At 44.0% G+C, this 17,997-nt stretch overlaps 1 protein-coding gene across 1 annotated transcript in view; it reads right to left on the bottom strand.

The window, feature by feature from the left end:
• Nucleotides 1–17,997, bottom strand: part of LOC138967991 (uncharacterized) — a 137,391-nt gene that overhangs the window by 23,482 nt on the left and 95,912 nt on the right. Inside the window, exons 59-68 of the mRNA XM_070340552.1 lie at nucleotides 17,523–17,669; nucleotides 16,541–16,720; nucleotides 14,305–14,400; nucleotides 12,400–12,494; nucleotides 11,784–11,934; nucleotides 9,157–9,274; nucleotides 8,710–8,920; nucleotides 8,154–8,220; nucleotides 1,347–1,511; nucleotides 588–686 (exon numbers count right to left, since the gene is read on the bottom strand). Coding sequence (XP_070196653.1) covers nucleotides 588–686; nucleotides 1,347–1,511; nucleotides 8,154–8,220; nucleotides 8,710–8,920; nucleotides 9,157–9,274; nucleotides 11,784–11,934; nucleotides 12,400–12,494; nucleotides 14,305–14,400; nucleotides 16,541–16,720; nucleotides 17,523–17,669 — 1,329 coding nt within the window. The remainder of the gene's footprint in view (nucleotides 1–587; nucleotides 687–1,346; nucleotides 1,512–8,153; nucleotides 8,221–8,709; nucleotides 8,921–9,156; nucleotides 9,275–11,783; nucleotides 11,935–12,399; nucleotides 12,495–14,304; nucleotides 14,401–16,540; nucleotides 16,721–17,522; nucleotides 17,670–17,997) is intronic.

Below are 17,997 nucleotides of genomic sequence, written 5' to 3' on the forward strand. Positions count from 1 at the left end.
ATCTGAAGACAAATGCGGACCTAGAAAAAGCGAAGCTCGTTAACCCCTTGACTTCCAGAAAAACACCAATGAAAAAAATCAGATTAACAAAATCATAACAGGAAAGCCGAAACAACAAGCAAACATCTAAAGGGAATCCAGGGGATGCAATCAACTGGTTACGATGCAAAGAGCGATCTAGAGCTCTTGTCTGGAGACAGTATTTGTTTTTGTTCATTTTGTATTTTAGTGAAGACTGTAATACTTCAGTTAGCTAAAGGGTTAAGCCAGTGACTTGTAAATATGCATTGTTTACCTGCTGAAATGCAGAGCATATGGCTGTCAACATAGCAATTGTCAACTCCATTTCAAGTATTCCGTCTACCTAGTAAAATATTACACCGTCAGTAAAATAGCATAACATCTTCATCTGATATTCATAGGCACCAGCAATGTACCACAAGTGACAACTTACATTGTTCTGGATTCCCCTGATCTTGGTTCTGACTCACACCCAGTAAAATATTACACCGTCAGTAAAATAGCAGTATATCTCCATCTGATATCTATAACCACCAGCAATGTACGTTCTACAAGTGACAACTTACATTGCTCTGGATTCCTCTGATCTTGGATCTGACTCGTCCCAACAGATCATCCTGAACCTTCAACTTGTAGCGGTCTTTTGTCTTGATCATCACCATCACCTGGTATGAAAAGAACAATACACAAACTGTTCATCAACTCTTACTTTTTCGTCCCCCCTCCATCTTCTTTTCATACCTTTTTCGTTCCGTGCTGCTTTTGCTTTTTGTTTCCCTTTGTGTTTTTTGGTGTTTGGTCATGTAAGTCATTTCCCATATCTACAAGAGACCTCTTTTCTCTCTTGTGTCTCTACCCTCTTACCCCCCCCCCCCTCCCAGCACAATTGGTGCCTTGTCAGGGTTAAAAAAACAACCTGGTTGGCCAATTGTCCAGGACAGGTAAATTCAGTTTTCAGACAACTACAAACATTGACAAGCTGCCCAAGTTGTGTGCGCTTGTGAGTGTGTATGAATAGCTATGTCTGGACAAATGCAAGTTGAGATTGGACAAGCGGCTCTTGCTGGCATTTGCCAAACAGGGCAGGAAAAAAAATACGAGAGAAAATTCAACCCCAAGTGTGCACTCACCTCATCTTTGCAGATGTGCAAGCAGCTCTTGTTGGCAAATTTGTCAAAAAGGGCAAGTTAAAAAGAAGAGGAAAATTCAACCCTGAACATGCACTCACCTCATCTTTGCAGATGTGCAAGCGATTCTTGCTGGCATTTGCCAAACACAGCAAGTAAAAAAGAAGAGGGAAAACTCAACCCCAAGTGTTTACCCACCTCGTCTTTGCCGATGCGCATGCCGAGGTTGGTGTTGATCCAGTTGAGGCTGGGCCTGATGACGACGATGATGTAGTCTTTGTTGAGCGTGTCCATGGTGTACATCAGCATGTCATTGCTCTTCTTGTCGCGCTCAAAGTTGTCTGACACCAGCGCCACCACCAGCTGTGGACAATAACTTCTATTATAGTCGAACCCCCTTTAAAGACCCTTCAATGAGGTTGTTATTTTTAAGACCTTGCTTGTTCAGATGCTCTCTTCATAACCTGTGTAAATTTACCTCCAATTTAAGACTGCCTCCTTTTTAAGACCTGATTAAATTACATATCTTATCCCGACTCACATCTAGCATTAACCTCTGGTTTAAGTGCCGGGACGCTGAACTACGCTTCACCCCTTAAGGGGAAGTAACCCTAAAAAAGAACAGCCTAGACCCCGTAAACTGGGTCACAGGTCAAGGCCATACCGTCACGTGACTGAGCACGCGAGACCGCCGCCGCCATATTGGAATACTTCACTCTTTCCTCAGCGGTCCTAGCGCTAGGACGTTGTTCTCTCGAGCTACGCATTTTGGCTTTCAGCCTGCTGCCTGGTTGGCAGTTTATCTTCACCCCGGTTATTCTTCACGGTCTCTGCTTCTACGGCTGTATTGGTGAGATCGTTCTTTGTTTGTTTTACTTGAATTTTTGCCTTGTGTCCGTCAACTTTGTTGTTGTTGTTCTACTCTCTGTGAGTTGTTTTCAACATGGCGGACAAAGAGAAGAAAAGCCTAATACTCGACAGTTAGTTGCTGATTCTTCCCCTGCTAGTAGTCAGATAAAGATAAACCCAAAGGGACAACGGTTACTCTTGTAAAACCGGTGTCTAATTTTTCGCTTTCGGTTGATATTGTTGTACCAGCAAGCCCTACCATGCCTGTTCTAAAAGAATCTATAACAGGAGTAGGGCTCGTTCGGCTAAGCCTAAGAAGAGTGATAAGCAAGATTTCTCTTCCCTTTTCTCTTCTTTCTCCTCGCATATGTATACCATGTTTTCTCAACAGCAGCAACTTGCCGCCGATCTACAGGCTACGCGAGATGAGTTGCGTTCGCTGCCCAAGGGTGTTGGCGATGTTTCTTCACTTTCCCGCATCCGGTTGCCTCCTTCGGCCACAGTCACGTCAGCGGACTTGCGGGCGGGATAACTGGCGCACGCCAGCTTCGGAGAGATGGTCCCTCGGGACACTGTTGCTTCTGCACAGCAGGCACTCTCCTCAGGTACGTTGGGTTCGCCGGTAGCCAGGCTCTTTGGCGAAAGCGTTCCGCATAGACCGCAACTAGTAGCTCCCCCGCCTCATAGGTCAGGGAGTGAAAGTTCCGACATACCTGGGGCAAACGACTCACACGAAGCGGAGCTCATGGGGTGTTGACGCGGGAATGCAATCGATGTTACATGGGTTCGCCGGTAGCCAGGCTCTTTGGCGAAAGCGTTCCGCATAGACCGCAACTAGTAGCTCCCCCGCCTCATAGGTCAGGGAGTGAAAGTTCGACATACCCGGGGCATACGACTCATACGAAGCGGAGCTCACGGGATGTTGACGCGGGAATGCAATCGATGTTACATTGATCTGGAGACCAAGGTGCACACGGGCTGTCTATGACTTCCCCCGTCGGTGTACTTGCGTCACCACTTCCGCCTGGGCAGGAAGTTTGGCTCCATGCAGGCTCTGCACCGAAGTTCTACTTCCGGTTTGCAGTCAGCCTCGCTTCCGGTTGATCATGTCCAAGACTCGGCGAGTCACGCGGACTTTTCGACTCATACGGAAGTGGAGTCGGAGCTCGACGATCATCTCTCATTCTATGATGACGACGTTGAGTTCCAATTACCGTCAAAGCTGAAGCCAACCTTAGCTATTGCAGCACAGGTCGCTTACAATATGTTTCTGACGGCGTTGTTTCATAGGCTGGACTTGTCTTACCCCCACCATCAGCGGTGGGTGACTTCCGCCCAGCACCAACAGCAGCTGAAGGTTTTCAGTTCTCTGAGTCTTCTTTAGTTGCTTATGAGCTCTCTAATATTTTAGCAAGCTTTCCAGGCACGGCGAGCTCCCTGACTGTCGGCACGGTGCCTCTCCTCTCTGCTCATGGTCAGGCTCCAGTCGCTGCTAAGCCTTGGCTTGCCACTGTCCGACTTCCACAGGCTAGTGTATCTGCCCTTGCGCGCAGGTTTTCACTCAGCCGTCGGCCTCAGAACCTTATTGACACTTTTGCCCTACTGAGTGCAGCCCTTCCGGTCACGCCGTAGCTGTCCACTCTTAGGGAGGACGGTTACCGTCAAGACAGACCTTGTGTCTACACAGAAGGTTCTCTTATTGGTTTGGAAGAGACAGGCAGGTACCCTCTTGATCTTGCCTCTCTCTCTGAGACACTCCTTTGGACACTCTCTCGTTCTATTAGGTCTTCCCTAGATCCGTTTGAGTTCCGGAATGACGCAAGTGTTAAAGACGTTTCGACCTTAGCTAAGATCAACACTGAGCAGACGTCTGTCCCGGCACGCCGTTTCTCCCACGCCGTGTTTACACGAGGTCTCTCACTTCCGATTTCGCTTCGGCTGTTTGGGCGAGTGAAGGATCGTACGCATTAGCATCAGTTCGCACCACCACGGTGTTGCGGGTACTTCTGCTCTGGAGTTTTTCGGCTACTTCCTGTCCGCAACTTACGACGTCAACCCTTTGGGGTTCTAGGTCGTTGGGGGTAGTGATGCCTTGTATCTTACTTCCTGTTCAGCTTCGCCTGTCTCGGATGATAAGGTTTTGTACGTGATGGCATCTTTTATACAGCTTGCGTCGGTCCCCGCGTCTGACCTTTGGTCTTTCATCGATGAACAGACTAGTTCTGGTTTTTCGGCCAAACTCAGGGTTACTCTCGTTTTGGCAGCAAAATTAATTCCAGTTTTTTTTTCTTGAAGACACTTCGTCTTTTGAATCTTTTGACAGGTTGGCTTCCTGGTTTTCGGTATGCCGACCAGTAGTTGCTTTGATTTCTGTTTTTTGGCTTTGTTACGTAGTCATTTGCCTACAAGCAGACTGACCTACGGGCACTGCGGCTTTCAGCCATTTCGTTCATGCCACTCCAGGCTTCGGCCTTTGTGTTTCCCGCACGTTCGGTTGCTGACGTTCAACCAGAATCGCGGCTTCCTCGTACTATCTCCATCTGCTCATGCATGGACTGGAGAGGATAACTTGTGGTCAGTTGGACTTATCGTTTTCTGTTTCGCTGAGCACACAGACCTCTTTTTATCACGAAACTTTTTTGGATTACTACGAGTCTGATCAGCATTCTACTTAGGTAGAAAGCGGATGACAGACTTTGTTTGAGTAGATAGACGGTCATTCACGACAGCTGTCGGCCTTTGAATGCACTCTTTTTTGGCCTCTTTAGGAGGTCGTTCGGACTTTCTTTTAACTTCTTCTGTTTTGGCAAGAAGATTTAAATTCAGTTTGTGGGCAACAGGACTGCCGGTTTTGGCACTCTTGTTTAACTTACTCGACGGGTATTGACAGTCCAGTTCATAGCCATGGTCTTTCTTTGGCTTTTTCTGTCACAACCCATGAGGGTTATGAGTCCTTGTCTTTCTTAGACTTGGACTCTTAACGCAGGAAGCAGGACTGCGTCATACACTCGGTCTTGCTTGGGTAGACACTCAAAGCAGGTCATGCACCAGTAGTAGCCTACTTTTGGCTAATCGTTTGGATCAAGCTGGATTCACAGCTTGGTTCTTTGGAGGTGTTTGTCCCTTATAGTTTAGGAACTTCAGGGACACTTATGCTCTATCTTGAGGGTTTTTTCCTCGCTAATGAGGGCTTGATATCTTGTACTCAGGTATCACCCGTTTATCGGGAGGAGATCGGTCACGTCTTTCTTGAGCTGACGTCTATCTCCTAGGCCTGGGGGGCTTCACGCCTTCCCGAGGTCTCACATACTTTCACATTATGTTTTGACGGTAGCCTACAGGGTTCGTCCTATTCAGTTTTGAGCGGACAGCATTACGTACTGATCGTTCTGTGTTCGGCACAACAGCAAGCGCCCACTTTGACGCTTGCTCCCTTCCTTGTCGATTTAATTTTCATAGCTACTTGCTAGTGAGAATTAAGTTAAGACTTTTGCCGCTTTTGCTTAAGCCGCATTGGTTTGTTGATGAGCAATCTCGGTTCATTTTTTGATGAGAGGTTGCAGTCTCGCCGGTCTACAAATTATTTCCTTTGTTTACGGTTTTAAGACGTTCTTTCGACTCTTCTTTGTAAAGAGTCTAGTTTGTCAGATGGTTTTTTGTCTTGCATCTTTTCATTGAACAAGGGACAAGTGTTTGTCTCTGGTTCATTACGAACATTAGCGTCTACCTCATGGGACTATGGTGCTGTGGTTTACTCAAGCCATAATCCTTTAGTGCTTCACTCCTCGGAGGGTGTTTCACTTGTGGTCATTTGGAACTCTTTGTTCTATTCAGGCGGGAGACGCACAGGTTCGTTTTGTTTTACTCGCTCGCATCGGAAGACATGTCTTGTTGTCTTCCGAACTTTCACAGCTCTCTTTTGAGTTAGGACTGTCTTCCTGGTCTTGCTGATTGCAAGAGATTGTTCACTCTTTTCGTCAGCTACGATCAAGACAGGTCAGTGAGGTTGGCGCTCTTTTCGGCTTCTGGAAGACGTAACTCACGAATCTCTGTATCTGTCTGTTACGCTGTACTTGTAAAACAAGTCATCCAGATGTCTGGCATTGTTGCAGCGAATCTTAAGGTTTTTCACTCGGCTGTTTCACTCAGGTCTCAACAGACTTTATGTGAAAGGGTTATTTATCTAATTTGACCTTATCTGGTGGTTTTTTACTATCATTAGCAATCTATGGGTGGTTGCGACCAACAACAACAAAAAAAACAAAAACAAAAAAAAGTTCACGAGGATGCTAAGATGTTCCACGAACTTTTGTTGTTGGCGGAAGACGATGTTTCATTAGTCTGGAGAAACATCGTTCAGAACTAGACAAGTCATTTCTCTTTTTACGCCCAGCGTGAAAAGGGCCCTGTCTTCAAGCCTTTTGTCTTTTGTTTACGTACTTTTTGGGTCTCACGAAAGATATTGGGTATTTTGGACAGACTCATTCTTGCATGGCTCATTTTGGAGTGCCAGACCAGTTCTTTGGTTCTTTCGTTTTGGACGGATAGAGTCAAATTTGTGCAAGGAAGCACTGGCTAGATGGGCTTTCACACTCATTAAACAAGCTTATGAGTGTGGCAGTCAATGGGGGGGGGGAACGTTCTGTCCTTCCTCTGAGTTCGCCTAGAACTCATGGGGCCTGAGCTTGGGCTCTTTTATTCAGCGGTTCTGCGACCAGGCAAATCTCGATCGGCCTCACATAGGTGTTTTGGACGTTTTTTAGGACGTCTTTCTTTATTACTTTTGGCGGGTTTTCTAATACCCGCTGGGATGGTAGTGGTTGCTTACCAGTCATGGTTGAAGCAGGCCGGTTTCTTACTAGAAATAAGTGAGTTTCACTGAGAATCTGTTTACTCGTCAGGATGGGACCAACACCTTTCCGGCTTTGGTAGCCGCAGGGCAGGTTCTCTCCAACTTGTAGAGTGAGTTTCTTTCCCACCACCTACATTAGCAATCTGCTAGATGTGAGTCGGGATAAGATATGTAATTTAATCGAAAATTTTAAAAGTAAATTTTGATTTGATTAATATACTTACCCGACTCACATCGTTAATACCCTCCCGCCTACCCCGCTCTAATTTACCCTAAAAATGAATGTTTCGCTTCGTTTCGAGTGAAGTATTCCAATATGGCGGCGGCGGTCTCGCGTGCTCAGTCACGTGACGGTATGGCCTTGACCTGTGACCCAGTTTACGGGGTCTAGGCTGTTCTTTTTTAGGGTTACTTCCCCTTAAGGGGTGAAGCGTAGTTCAGCGTCCCGGCACTTAAACCAGAGGTTAATGCTAGATGTGAGTCGGGTAAGTATATTAATCAAATCAAAATTTACTTTTAAAATTTTCGATTTTCTCAGATTCTTTGAGGTCTTAAAAGGGGGGTTGCATTGTATTTCAAATGTCTTTCCTTTTGTGTTCCACCGTCTTCTGTCTTTGTTTAACATGCTGTTCAATGAACAGTCAAGAACACTTCTCTTATTTCAATTTTATTTCCTTTTTCTGTTCCACGGTCTTCTTTCTTTGTTTAACTTGCTCTTCAATGAACAGTCAAGAACACTTCTCTTATTTCAAATGTCTTTCTTTTTGCACTTCAGTTCCACAGTCTTTTGTTGTTGTTGCTTAACTTGCTCTTCAATTAACAGTCACAAACTGGATGCTCATATGATGATTTTGTCCCCTTTCATTTTCAAGAAGGATATGCAGTGTGTGTGTTGGTTGGTTCGTTGTTGGTTTTTAATGTCCCTTCAAACTATTAGGCTATGCAGGGCCCATTCAAATTTGATTCCTTTCTTAGTTTACAGGGTCTCCCTGTGTGGTACTAGTTCTGTGTGCGTGTGTGTGTGTGTGTGCATGTGTGCGTGCATGTGTGTGTGTGTGTGCATGCGTGCAGGCAGACGGGCGTGCATGCGTATGTGCAAGCATGTGTAAATCCCTGTGCCTTGAATATGTGCGCGATATAAATTGCATAAAATAAAAAAATTAAAAAATAAAAATAAATCCCTGCGCTTTGAACTGTACCCACGGAATACGTGCGATATAAGCCTCATATTGATTGATTGATGTGTGTGTGTGTGTGTGTTCATAGCCATGTGTGTAAGCAGAAATGCCTGTGTGTGTACTCACCTTACAGTTCTTGAGAGACATCATCATGTCCTCCACACTTGTGCTTTCTACGTCCTCTGGAAACCAGCTGTCAGTAAAATAAAAGATGGCTGTAAACAGGTTTGCACAGTTTGGTGAGGTTTTTACAACAACACATTAACTGAACGTCTTTGCCATTGGAATTTCCATTTCTCGCAGTATCCAGAAACTGCGTGATCTGTGAGATGCGCATTGAATTAACTGTTCACTATTTTTACCCATAACTTTTCAACACTTCCATCTGACGCTTCATCCTTCCCACTCCATATAGCTCGAAGTGTCCCCTTTTAATTTGTTGCTCTCTTTCCTTTGTTGCAAGACTTGTCCACTTGAATTCTTTTAAGGTCAACACTGGAACGTTTTGCTTTCTTTTTTTCTTTTTTTAAAACACTCTTTCACACTCACTGTCAGTTTTACCAAGTATACCCTTCTTTCTACCCGTAATAAGTAAGGTATGGTACAGTATGTGCAAATAAATGAGACACGTGTAAAGGCGAACGACAAGAAGAGAAGAATGAGACACCAATGCCAGTCTTACCAAGAATACCCTTCCTTCTCCCCGTCTTTTTCAAGGTCGTCCTTGACCCAGGCGGGGTTGATCTTGTCTGTCTCGGCAGCGGCCGGGATGTCCCACGAGCTGTAGAGAATGGCCACGTCCTTGGCCATGGCCGAGTTGAGCTGCTGCAGGGACATGATGCTGTGCTGCAGGTGAGCGTCAAAGTCTGTCGCGCTGTCAGCCGGCATCACCTCTGTTAGGGCCATCAACACAGGTAAGAGAAACTGGTATGCAGTGAGAATTAACCAATAATAAAAAGAGAAAAGGTTCAAATACCTAGCATGCTTCCCCTGAAAGCAGCGTATGGCTACCTAAATGGCGTGGTAAAAACGATCATACATGTTAAAAAAAAAATCGTGCAGAAAACACAAGTGTACGTGGGAGTTTCAGCCCATGAACGCAGAAGAAGAAGAAAACACAGTAACCTACCCTGTAGCTGTGCCATGGAGATGGTGTGGAAGTACTTGCGACACTGCAAGAAAGGAGCGCGGTGCGACTTGGCTTTATTCACCAGGGACCCTTCAAACAGGGACGGGTCAAGGGTGCCCTGCAAAAACAAATACAATAGTCACATCCACAACAGTGCCCATCAACGTAGGTTATGGCGGAGTCACACCACGGCCAGCGCACTGAAAATATCGCGAAAAATTGCGATTTTGGCCAGTGCGTTGTCGTTCGCTGGGTGTGCGTCAATATGCGTTACTCGTTCATCGAGCGCGGTAGACCAACGCTACGCATTCGTTGTCATTCGCTGTGTGCGTTGGGATTTTTTTAGCATGCACAAAAATGTGCTTCTAAAAAACCGCGGTCACACAACGACGCACTGATCATTATTTTCCATTTTTATTCATTTTCAGTGCGCTGGCCGTGCGTTGTCTTGGTGTGACTCCGCCATAACAATCAGGCAATTGTTTTGTTATTGTCTGTTGTTTGTTCATACGTCTGTTATTTAAAATTGTTCTATTTTTTTCGATTTTAACTGGCAAAAAGCAACAGCAAAGAAAAGAGATCAAGCAGTTACAGTGCACACCATGAAACACTCATCTATTCGACTCTCCACACTGGATAAGAAATATAACAGAAAATCAGGTCTTAAAAGGAAGGGAGTTGTAATAATGGTGGCAGTTTCACAAACATTTTGAAAAGAAAATGTGAAAAATAAAGGCTTGAAAGAGGGGTCCAAACGTTGTAGACTGGAACCTCCTTTTCACGATCCCCCAATTTCAGACTCCCTCTCTTTTAAGACCTTGTACTGTTTTCAGACTTTCTGTTCTTCTTCTGCGTTCGTGGGCTGAAACTCCCACGTACACTCGTGTTTTTTGCACGAGTGGAATTTTACGTGTATGACCGTTTTTTACCCCGCCATTTAGGCAGCCATACGCCGTTTTCGGAGGAAGCATGCTGGGTATTTTCGTGTTTCTAAAACCCACCGAACTCTGACATGGATTACAGGATCTTTTTCGTGCGCACTTGGTCTTGTGCTTGCGTGTACACACGGGGGTGTTCGGACACCGAGGAGAGTCTGCACACAAAGTTGACTCTGAGAAATAAATCTCTCGCCGAACGTGGGGACGAACTCACGCTGACAGCGGCCAACTGGATACAAATCCCGCGCGCTACCGACTGAGCTACATCCCCGCCCGGACTTTCTGTTCATAACCTGTGTAAATTTACTCTCCATTTTAAGGTTCCCTTCTCTTTGACACTTTCTACCCCACCTATGTTGACCAAGTTTTTTTTGGCCGAGACCAGCAGGTCACTCAGAATTGTAGTAACTGTGTTGTAACTGTGTATTAACACGCTGGAATGCAGGCGTTAGATCGACGTTACAGTAAGCGACTGAAGCTAACAGTCTGAGCGGATATATCCGTACCTGGGAGACAATGAGCTAAGACCTGCAGGTCACTCAGAATTGTAGTAACTGTGTTGTAACTGTGTATCAACACGCTGGAATGCAGGCGTTAGATCGACGTTACAGTAAGCGACTGAAGCTAACAGTCTGAGCGGATATATCCGTACCTGGGAGACAATGAGCTAAGACCTGATTTTCTCAGATTTTGGGAGGTCTTAAAAGGGGGTTCCACTGTGAAAAAATGTATCAGTTTCTTCTTCCTGCACTGTTCTTCAAATATAGCTTGATTTCCTTAAGATTTTACAATAGTCTTAATCACATTCTCTAAATTAGTAAATATGATTCAAGGTTATTCTGGCTCTTAAGGATGGAGGTCTTAAAAGGGGGATTTTAGCGTTGTGTACAGTGGAACCCCCCCTTCAAGACCTCCAAAATCTGAGAAAATCAGGTCTTAAAAAGGAGGGAGTCTTAAAATGGGGGTCATTTTACAGAGGATAGGAACAGAGGGTCTTAGAAAACAGGGTCTTAGAAAACAGGGTCTTAGAAAACAGGGTCTTAGAAAACAGGGTCTTAAGGAGGAAGTCTTAAATTGAGGATCGGAACAGGTCTCAGAAAACAGGGTCTGTATGGCTGCCTAAATGGCGGCCGGGGTAAAAAACGGTCATACACGTAAAATTCCACTCGTGCAAAAAAACACGAGTGTACGTGGGAGTTTCAGCCCACAAACGCAGAAGAAGAAGAAAACAGGGTCTTACAAGGGAGGAAGTCTTTCTTTCTTTCTTTATTTGGTGTTTAACGTCATTTTCAACCGTTCAAGGTTATATCGAGACGGGGAAAGGGGGGAGATGGGATAGAGCCACTTGTTAATTGTTTCTTGTTCACAAAAGCACTAATCAAAAATTTGCTCCAGGGCCTTGCAACGTAGTACAATATATTATTACCTTACTGGGAGAATGCAAGTTTCCAGTACAAAGGACTTTACATTTCTTACATACTGCTTGACTAAAATCTTTACAAACATTGACTATATTCCATACAAGAAACACTTAACAAGGGTAAAAGGAGAAACGGGATCCGTTAGTCGCCTCTTACGACATGCTGGGGAGCATCGGGTAAATTCTTCCCCCTAACCCACGGGGGGCGAGGAAGTCTTAAAAATTGGGGGGTCTTAAAAGGGGGATTTGACTGTAGTGTGTCTACAGACCTCCTTGGAGACACAGTCAGGACAAGGCAGCAAGAAGTCATAGTGCACGCCATGGAAGGACTCCTCAATCAGACTCTCCAGCACCTCGTGAACCAGAAAGATGATGTTCTCTGGGCGTGGGCCTTGCACCTTCACCAGCAGTTCATGTTCACTGGAACATTATGTACGCCTTGAGTCATAGGAATTTACACACAGCTGGGATGAACTGCTACAAATTATAGTGTTTAGACCAGAAAAAAAGCAACAGCATCTCAAAGCCTCCAAGTCACTGTGATACTTGTAAACAAATATGTTGAAGTACACACTTTAATTTTGAAATGCGTATTGTTGAACAGTCTTTGCGAAGGTCTTGATGACTACAGTTTCATGGGCAACATTATTCAACATGCTCGAATCAAATGAAACTTTTTGTCTATGCTACCATCAACATGTTATTTCCAAAGCAGGCAAATGTATGTCTTCAAACTTCATGTCTCATACTCCAAAAATATTGTAAATAAACAAGCTTCAAGCTTTAAACACACTCATTTTTCCTCTGCTCTTGATCATCCCCCCCCCACCCCCGTCACCAATAACATTCAAAAGCTGAGAAACAATAAAAGAAAGACATGTGTACCCTATCTGTTTAATGAGAGCATGGTGTCGATTTTTCTTCAGCATGGAGCCTTTTTTCCAGATCAATTTACCGTCTGAAAACTGGAAGAGCCGCACCTGCATAAAAGAATACAAATGTATAGCTTTTCTCTTTCATTCGTGAATCTTCGTTTGTCAACAAGTCATCGGAAAACTGACATGAGATAGCGTACAGAGGAAAACCGGAAGTATTGGGATCTCGCGCGCGCAAGATTTCGTTTTTTTTCCGTCTCGCGATAGTTGGAGGAGCGAGAGCCGCCATGTTGTGTTTTCATCTGCTCCAAATGTGCGCGAAAGTCGTAAATCATCCCAAAAAGCTTGGTCGTAAGTCGCGTTTTGAGGTGAGTCGCCCACTGGGGGGGTTCATTATATAGTAAAATGCATCCGTGGTGGCAAAATCGGTCGTAAAAAGGGAGTAGTCGTAAAAAGGGGGTCGGTAAGGGGGAGCTCTACTGTACAGGCCTTCACCAGAAATCACACACAAATGTAGATTGTAGCAACAATTGGTTACCGATACACAGAAGCAGACTTTTTCCTGAAAATTCGTAATAATCCAGATAATTGCTGATTTTCAGAAGCACCTAAATGCACAGTACTTCAGTTCTGACACATAACTGGTCATTTTTTACATTTAGTCAAGTTTTGACTAAATGTTTTAACATAGAGGGGGAATCGAGACGAGGGTCGTGGTGTATGTGTGTCTGTGTGTGTGTGTGTGTCTGTGTGTGTGTGTAGAGCGATTCAGAGTAAACTACTGGACCGATCTTTATGACATTTTACATGAGAGTTCCTGGGTATGATATCCCCAGACGTTTTTTTCATTTTTTCGATAAATGTCTTTAATGACGTCATATCCGGCTTTTTGTAAAAGTTGAGGCGGCACTGTCACACCCTCATTTTTCAATCAAATTGATGAAATTTTTGTAAAGCAATCTTCGACAAAAGCTGGACTTCGGTATTGCATTTCAGCTTGGTGGCTTAAAAATTAATTCATGACTTTGGTCATTAAAAATCTGAAAATTGTGATCATTTTGGGTTTTTTTAGATAAAAGGTTCCCAATTTACTTTCATCTTATTCTACATCATTTCCTGATTCTAAAAACATATAAATATGTTATGTTTGGATTAAAAACAATCTCTGAAAATTAAAAATATAAAAATTATGATCAAATTTAAATTTCCGAAATCGATTTAAAAACAATTTCATCTTATTCCTTGTCGGTTCCTGATTCCAAAAACATATAGATATGATATGTTTGGATTAAAAACACGCTCAAAAAGTTAAAACGAAGAGAGGCACAGAAAAGCGTGCTATGCAGCACAGCAAAACCACTACCGCGCTAAACAGGCTCATCAGTTTCACTCCGTTTTGCACAAGCGGCGGACTACGGTCATTGTGAAAAAACGCAGTGCGTTCAGTTTCATTCTGTGAGTTCCACAGCTTGACTAAATGTAGTAATTTCGCCTTACGCGACTTGTTTTCATTTTGTTTCAAGCAAGTATTCCATCCACTAACACCAGAAAAAGCATTCAATGTAGCACAAAAGAAACATGTCGTTTTGCATAATGTTAATGTCATTTTGCCTCATGTTTAGTATGATCTGCTGCTACTCTGTTAACTCTTCAAAAACGCCTTTGTATATTGAACTCAGAGGAGAGGCGTTTTGGATCAGATACTGTCAGTAACACATACTGCTAATCTCTTGCAATCAATCTACCACTGACTAATAGAACTGATCAAGTGGTAATAATGAAAAAGTCAACCATGTCTGCAGTAGCACATGCTGAAAGGACCGACTGACAACGAAACATAGCTCAGTATAACGAGTATTTGTTTTCTTGAGAAAAAAACAGTGACTTTGTGGTCAGCAAAGAGTGTGAAACATACCTGAACCCTGTTGAAGAGGCCAGCAGGCAGGTAGGCAAACTTGTACACCATCTTGGATTCTCGCACATTCTTTCCCTCCACTGATGGCCACAGGGACTGAAGCACACATACAACAACACAACATCACAGACCTGTCAACCCCTTCCAAGGCCAACCTGTATCAATATGACTAGAAACTGTATTAAAGGTAACAATCCCTTATACACACCCAATTTGTTTTGTTATAGTACAAAAAACCAGCTGCAGACCTGTTTACCTCCCCAGAATGGCTCTCATGAATGTTCTTGGTTTAAACAAAAATTTCATCTACAGAACAAAAAATAACCATGCTTAAAAAATATCTGACAAATAACACAAAAATAATACAGTTGCCTCCCTTGTCCTGAGGTAAATTATCAATAATTATTGACTCAAAACTTGAATTTAAATGAGAAAAAAGTTTTCAGTAATTTCCAATTGGTAACTTTCAAAACGGTTCACTCAGGATAAAAGGAAGAAGGTTTGAAAAATGGCATAGAAACTGTCAGGTCTATTTTTAGTCCTCCCTTTCAAGACCTTCCTTTCTCATTTTTGTTGTTCAAAAGCTCTGGCAAATAACCTCAATTTTAAGATCCCCCCCTTTTTAAGACCTGATTTTGGGCGGGGATGTAGCTCAGTCGGTAGCGCGCTGGATTTGTATCCAGTTGGCCGCTGTCAGCGTGAGTTCGTCCCAACGTTCGGCGAGAGATTTATTTCTCAGAGTCAACTTTGTGTGCAGACTCTCCTCTGTGTCCGAACACCCCCGTGTGTACACGCAAGCACAAGACCAAGTGCGCACGAAAAAGATCCTGTAATCCATGTCAGAGTTCGGTGGGTTATAGAAACACGAAAAATACCCAGCATGCTTCCTCCGAAAACGGCGTATGGCTGCCTAAATGGCGGGGTAAAAAACATACACGTAAAATTCCACTCGTGCAAAAAAAACCACGAGTGTACGTGGGAGTTTCAGCCCACGAACGCAGTAGAAGAAGAAGAAGAAGAAGAAGAAGAAGAAGAAGAAGAAGAAGAAGAAGAAGAAGAAGAAGAAGAAGAAGAAGAAGAAGAAGAAGACCTGATTTTCTCAGATTTTCAGGTCTTAGAAGGGGGGTTCTATTGTTTCCTGAACGATCCTGATACGTTTAAAAAAAAAACAAATTCACCTTTCCATAGTGACCACGTCTCTATAGTGACCATTTTTGGTCGGTCCCTTGGGAGGTTGTTCCAGACAATTTCGACTGTACCAGCCTTTTTGTCTTCAACACCATTCTAACCACAAGTGGCCACAACACAAAATTAAAACAAACCCTCAGAGGTAAAACCAGCAATCATTTAATGTTTAAAGAAAATAATGCTTTTAATCACTCAAACTTATATGATGCAAAAACTCCTCAGGGCCACACTTTTTTTTTTAAGAATCTGCTTTGTTTATGGCTGACTCACACAAACTTATCTGAGAGATGAAACAATAACAATAATGAATTTTTCTCCAACGCTTCAAATAAAAACCCACTCCACATAGAAATTTACAGGGCAAAGCATGTTTGGCAAGACTGGAAAAGCAGCAATACATGCACTCATACTTATCCAGTGCTAGTTGAACACCCCGCCCCAATCTTAACCCATCCTTTTAAGACCCCTGATTTAACACACACACACACACACACAGAAACACACACACACACAGAAACACAAACACAAACACAGAAACACAAGCACACTCACACTTTTAAGACCTTGTTTTACAAATGTTCGGTTTACAACACCTGCAAATCTGACTGACTATTAGGGTTTAACGTCCTCTTAGACCAACTGGTCTATATTGGGACAGGTATTGGTAATACGCTGAAGATATGGTGTGATACTTTGATTCGAACAAGCCCGCTGTGGCTGTCTTCTTCGACACACCAGCATTGGGTTTGTCTCGTCAAAGTATCGAAATACAATCATGATAATCAGAGACGAGAGATGATGCATGCGTGTCTTCGTGTTTTCCAAGTCCTGAGACTTTCGCTGTGAACGTGGGATCTTTTTCGTGCGCATGTGTGCACACGGGGGTGTTCGGACACCGAAGAGAGTCTGCACAAAGTTGACTCCGAGAAATAAATCTCTCGCCGAACGTGGGGATCGAACCCACGCTGATAGCGACCAACTGGCTACGTCCCCGCCCCCTGCAAATCTACCTCAATCTTAAGACTTCACAAGAGTCATGCTCGCTCACCTGAACTTCTGCCGGTTCTTCCTGCGGCAGCAGACATGGCACGATGTTGACATCGTCTTTGGGTAACGGGAAGGTCAGGTCAAACTCTTCTGTCAGTTGCAGCAGCCACTGGTGCAGGTCTTTGGGGTACTCATTCCAGATCTTTGGTATGAACTTGTGCAACAGCCGCCCATTGCTTTCCTGGAAAAAAACACACAAAAACTTGATGCAGTGCAGGGGTCGACCCAGTGTAATCTCTTCATGGGATGAAACTCCCACGTTCACTCATGTTTTTGCACGAGTGGGTTTTTAAGTGTATGACCATTTTTACCCCGACATCCAGGCAGCATACACCAATTTTGGGGGAAGCATTCTGGGAATTTTTGTGTTTCTATAACCCACCGAACTCTGACGTAGATTACAGGATCTTTTTTGTGCACCATTGGTCTTGTGCTTACGTGTCCACACGAAGGGGGATAATTAGGCACTAGCAAGTCTGGGAGATCGGAAAAATCTCTACTCTTCACCGCCCAAGCAGCCGCGGCCCCTTGGACCTAGTGTATGAAAGGGAGGGGCTTCCAAAGTGAGGCAAGGGTACAGAGATTGGCCAGGGGTCTGCCTCCCAGATGCTGCTGATGAAATTTAGCATTTGAAAGGGGAATTTTAGGTCTCTCCTTAAAAAAAAAGGGTACATTTGCTGGGAAAGAGGGGGAGGTGGGGGTGTGTGGCTTCCAGAACCCAGAACCCCCCTCCCCCCCTGCCCCCTAGATCCAGCCCTGAAGTGCATGGAGGAAAGGGAGAGAGATAGGTCTTTGAGATAAATTGCTGAATCTGAAGTATTAAATTAACGTGTGCAACTAGGGACCATGTACTGACTTGTTAAATGATTTCAGCAATGAAAACAATGAATCAAACAGCAACAGCAGTTTTTGATGAAGCCAGTCCCAACCCTGCTTGTTTTTGGAAGGTTTCTAAACTGGCCTGCGCAATCACTGATCATCACCTGTATGGGCGAGTTTTTGACGGAGACGACACAGGCCATGACGTTGACGATCCACTGGGGGTTGATGACCACGATACTCCTCAGGAAATCGTTGTCAAAGTACTGCACTGTTCCCAGCTCATGCAGAAACTGTATGGCCTCCTTTGTCTGCAAACACAATACAGCCGTTCACAGATGTCAGTGCGCAGTACAGTGCATTTGGTTTTCAATTTTGACAAGGGTTGTGTCATTGCACTCTACCCAAGAGGCTTTTGCTCTATCTTTGATATCTTTCTGTCCTGAGTTTGGAAACGTAAAATCATACAGGCAGAAGCGGTGCTGGATAAGGAACCGATTGCCTCAGCAACATCAAGAATTCAATACAAAACCTGTCCAAGCAGTTTTATGTGGGTTGAAAATAATTTCACAGGTATTTCTGCTGAAGCAAAGATAGGATTCGTTACTATCAAGAATTACATATACATTATTCTGTTTC

This window comes from Littorina saxatilis, linkage group LG6, assembly GCF_037325665.1.
Source record: "Littorina saxatilis isolate snail1 linkage group LG6, US_GU_Lsax_2.0, whole genome shotgun sequence".
Taxonomy (NCBI): domain Eukaryota; kingdom Metazoa; phylum Mollusca; class Gastropoda; order Littorinimorpha; family Littorinidae; genus Littorina; species Littorina saxatilis.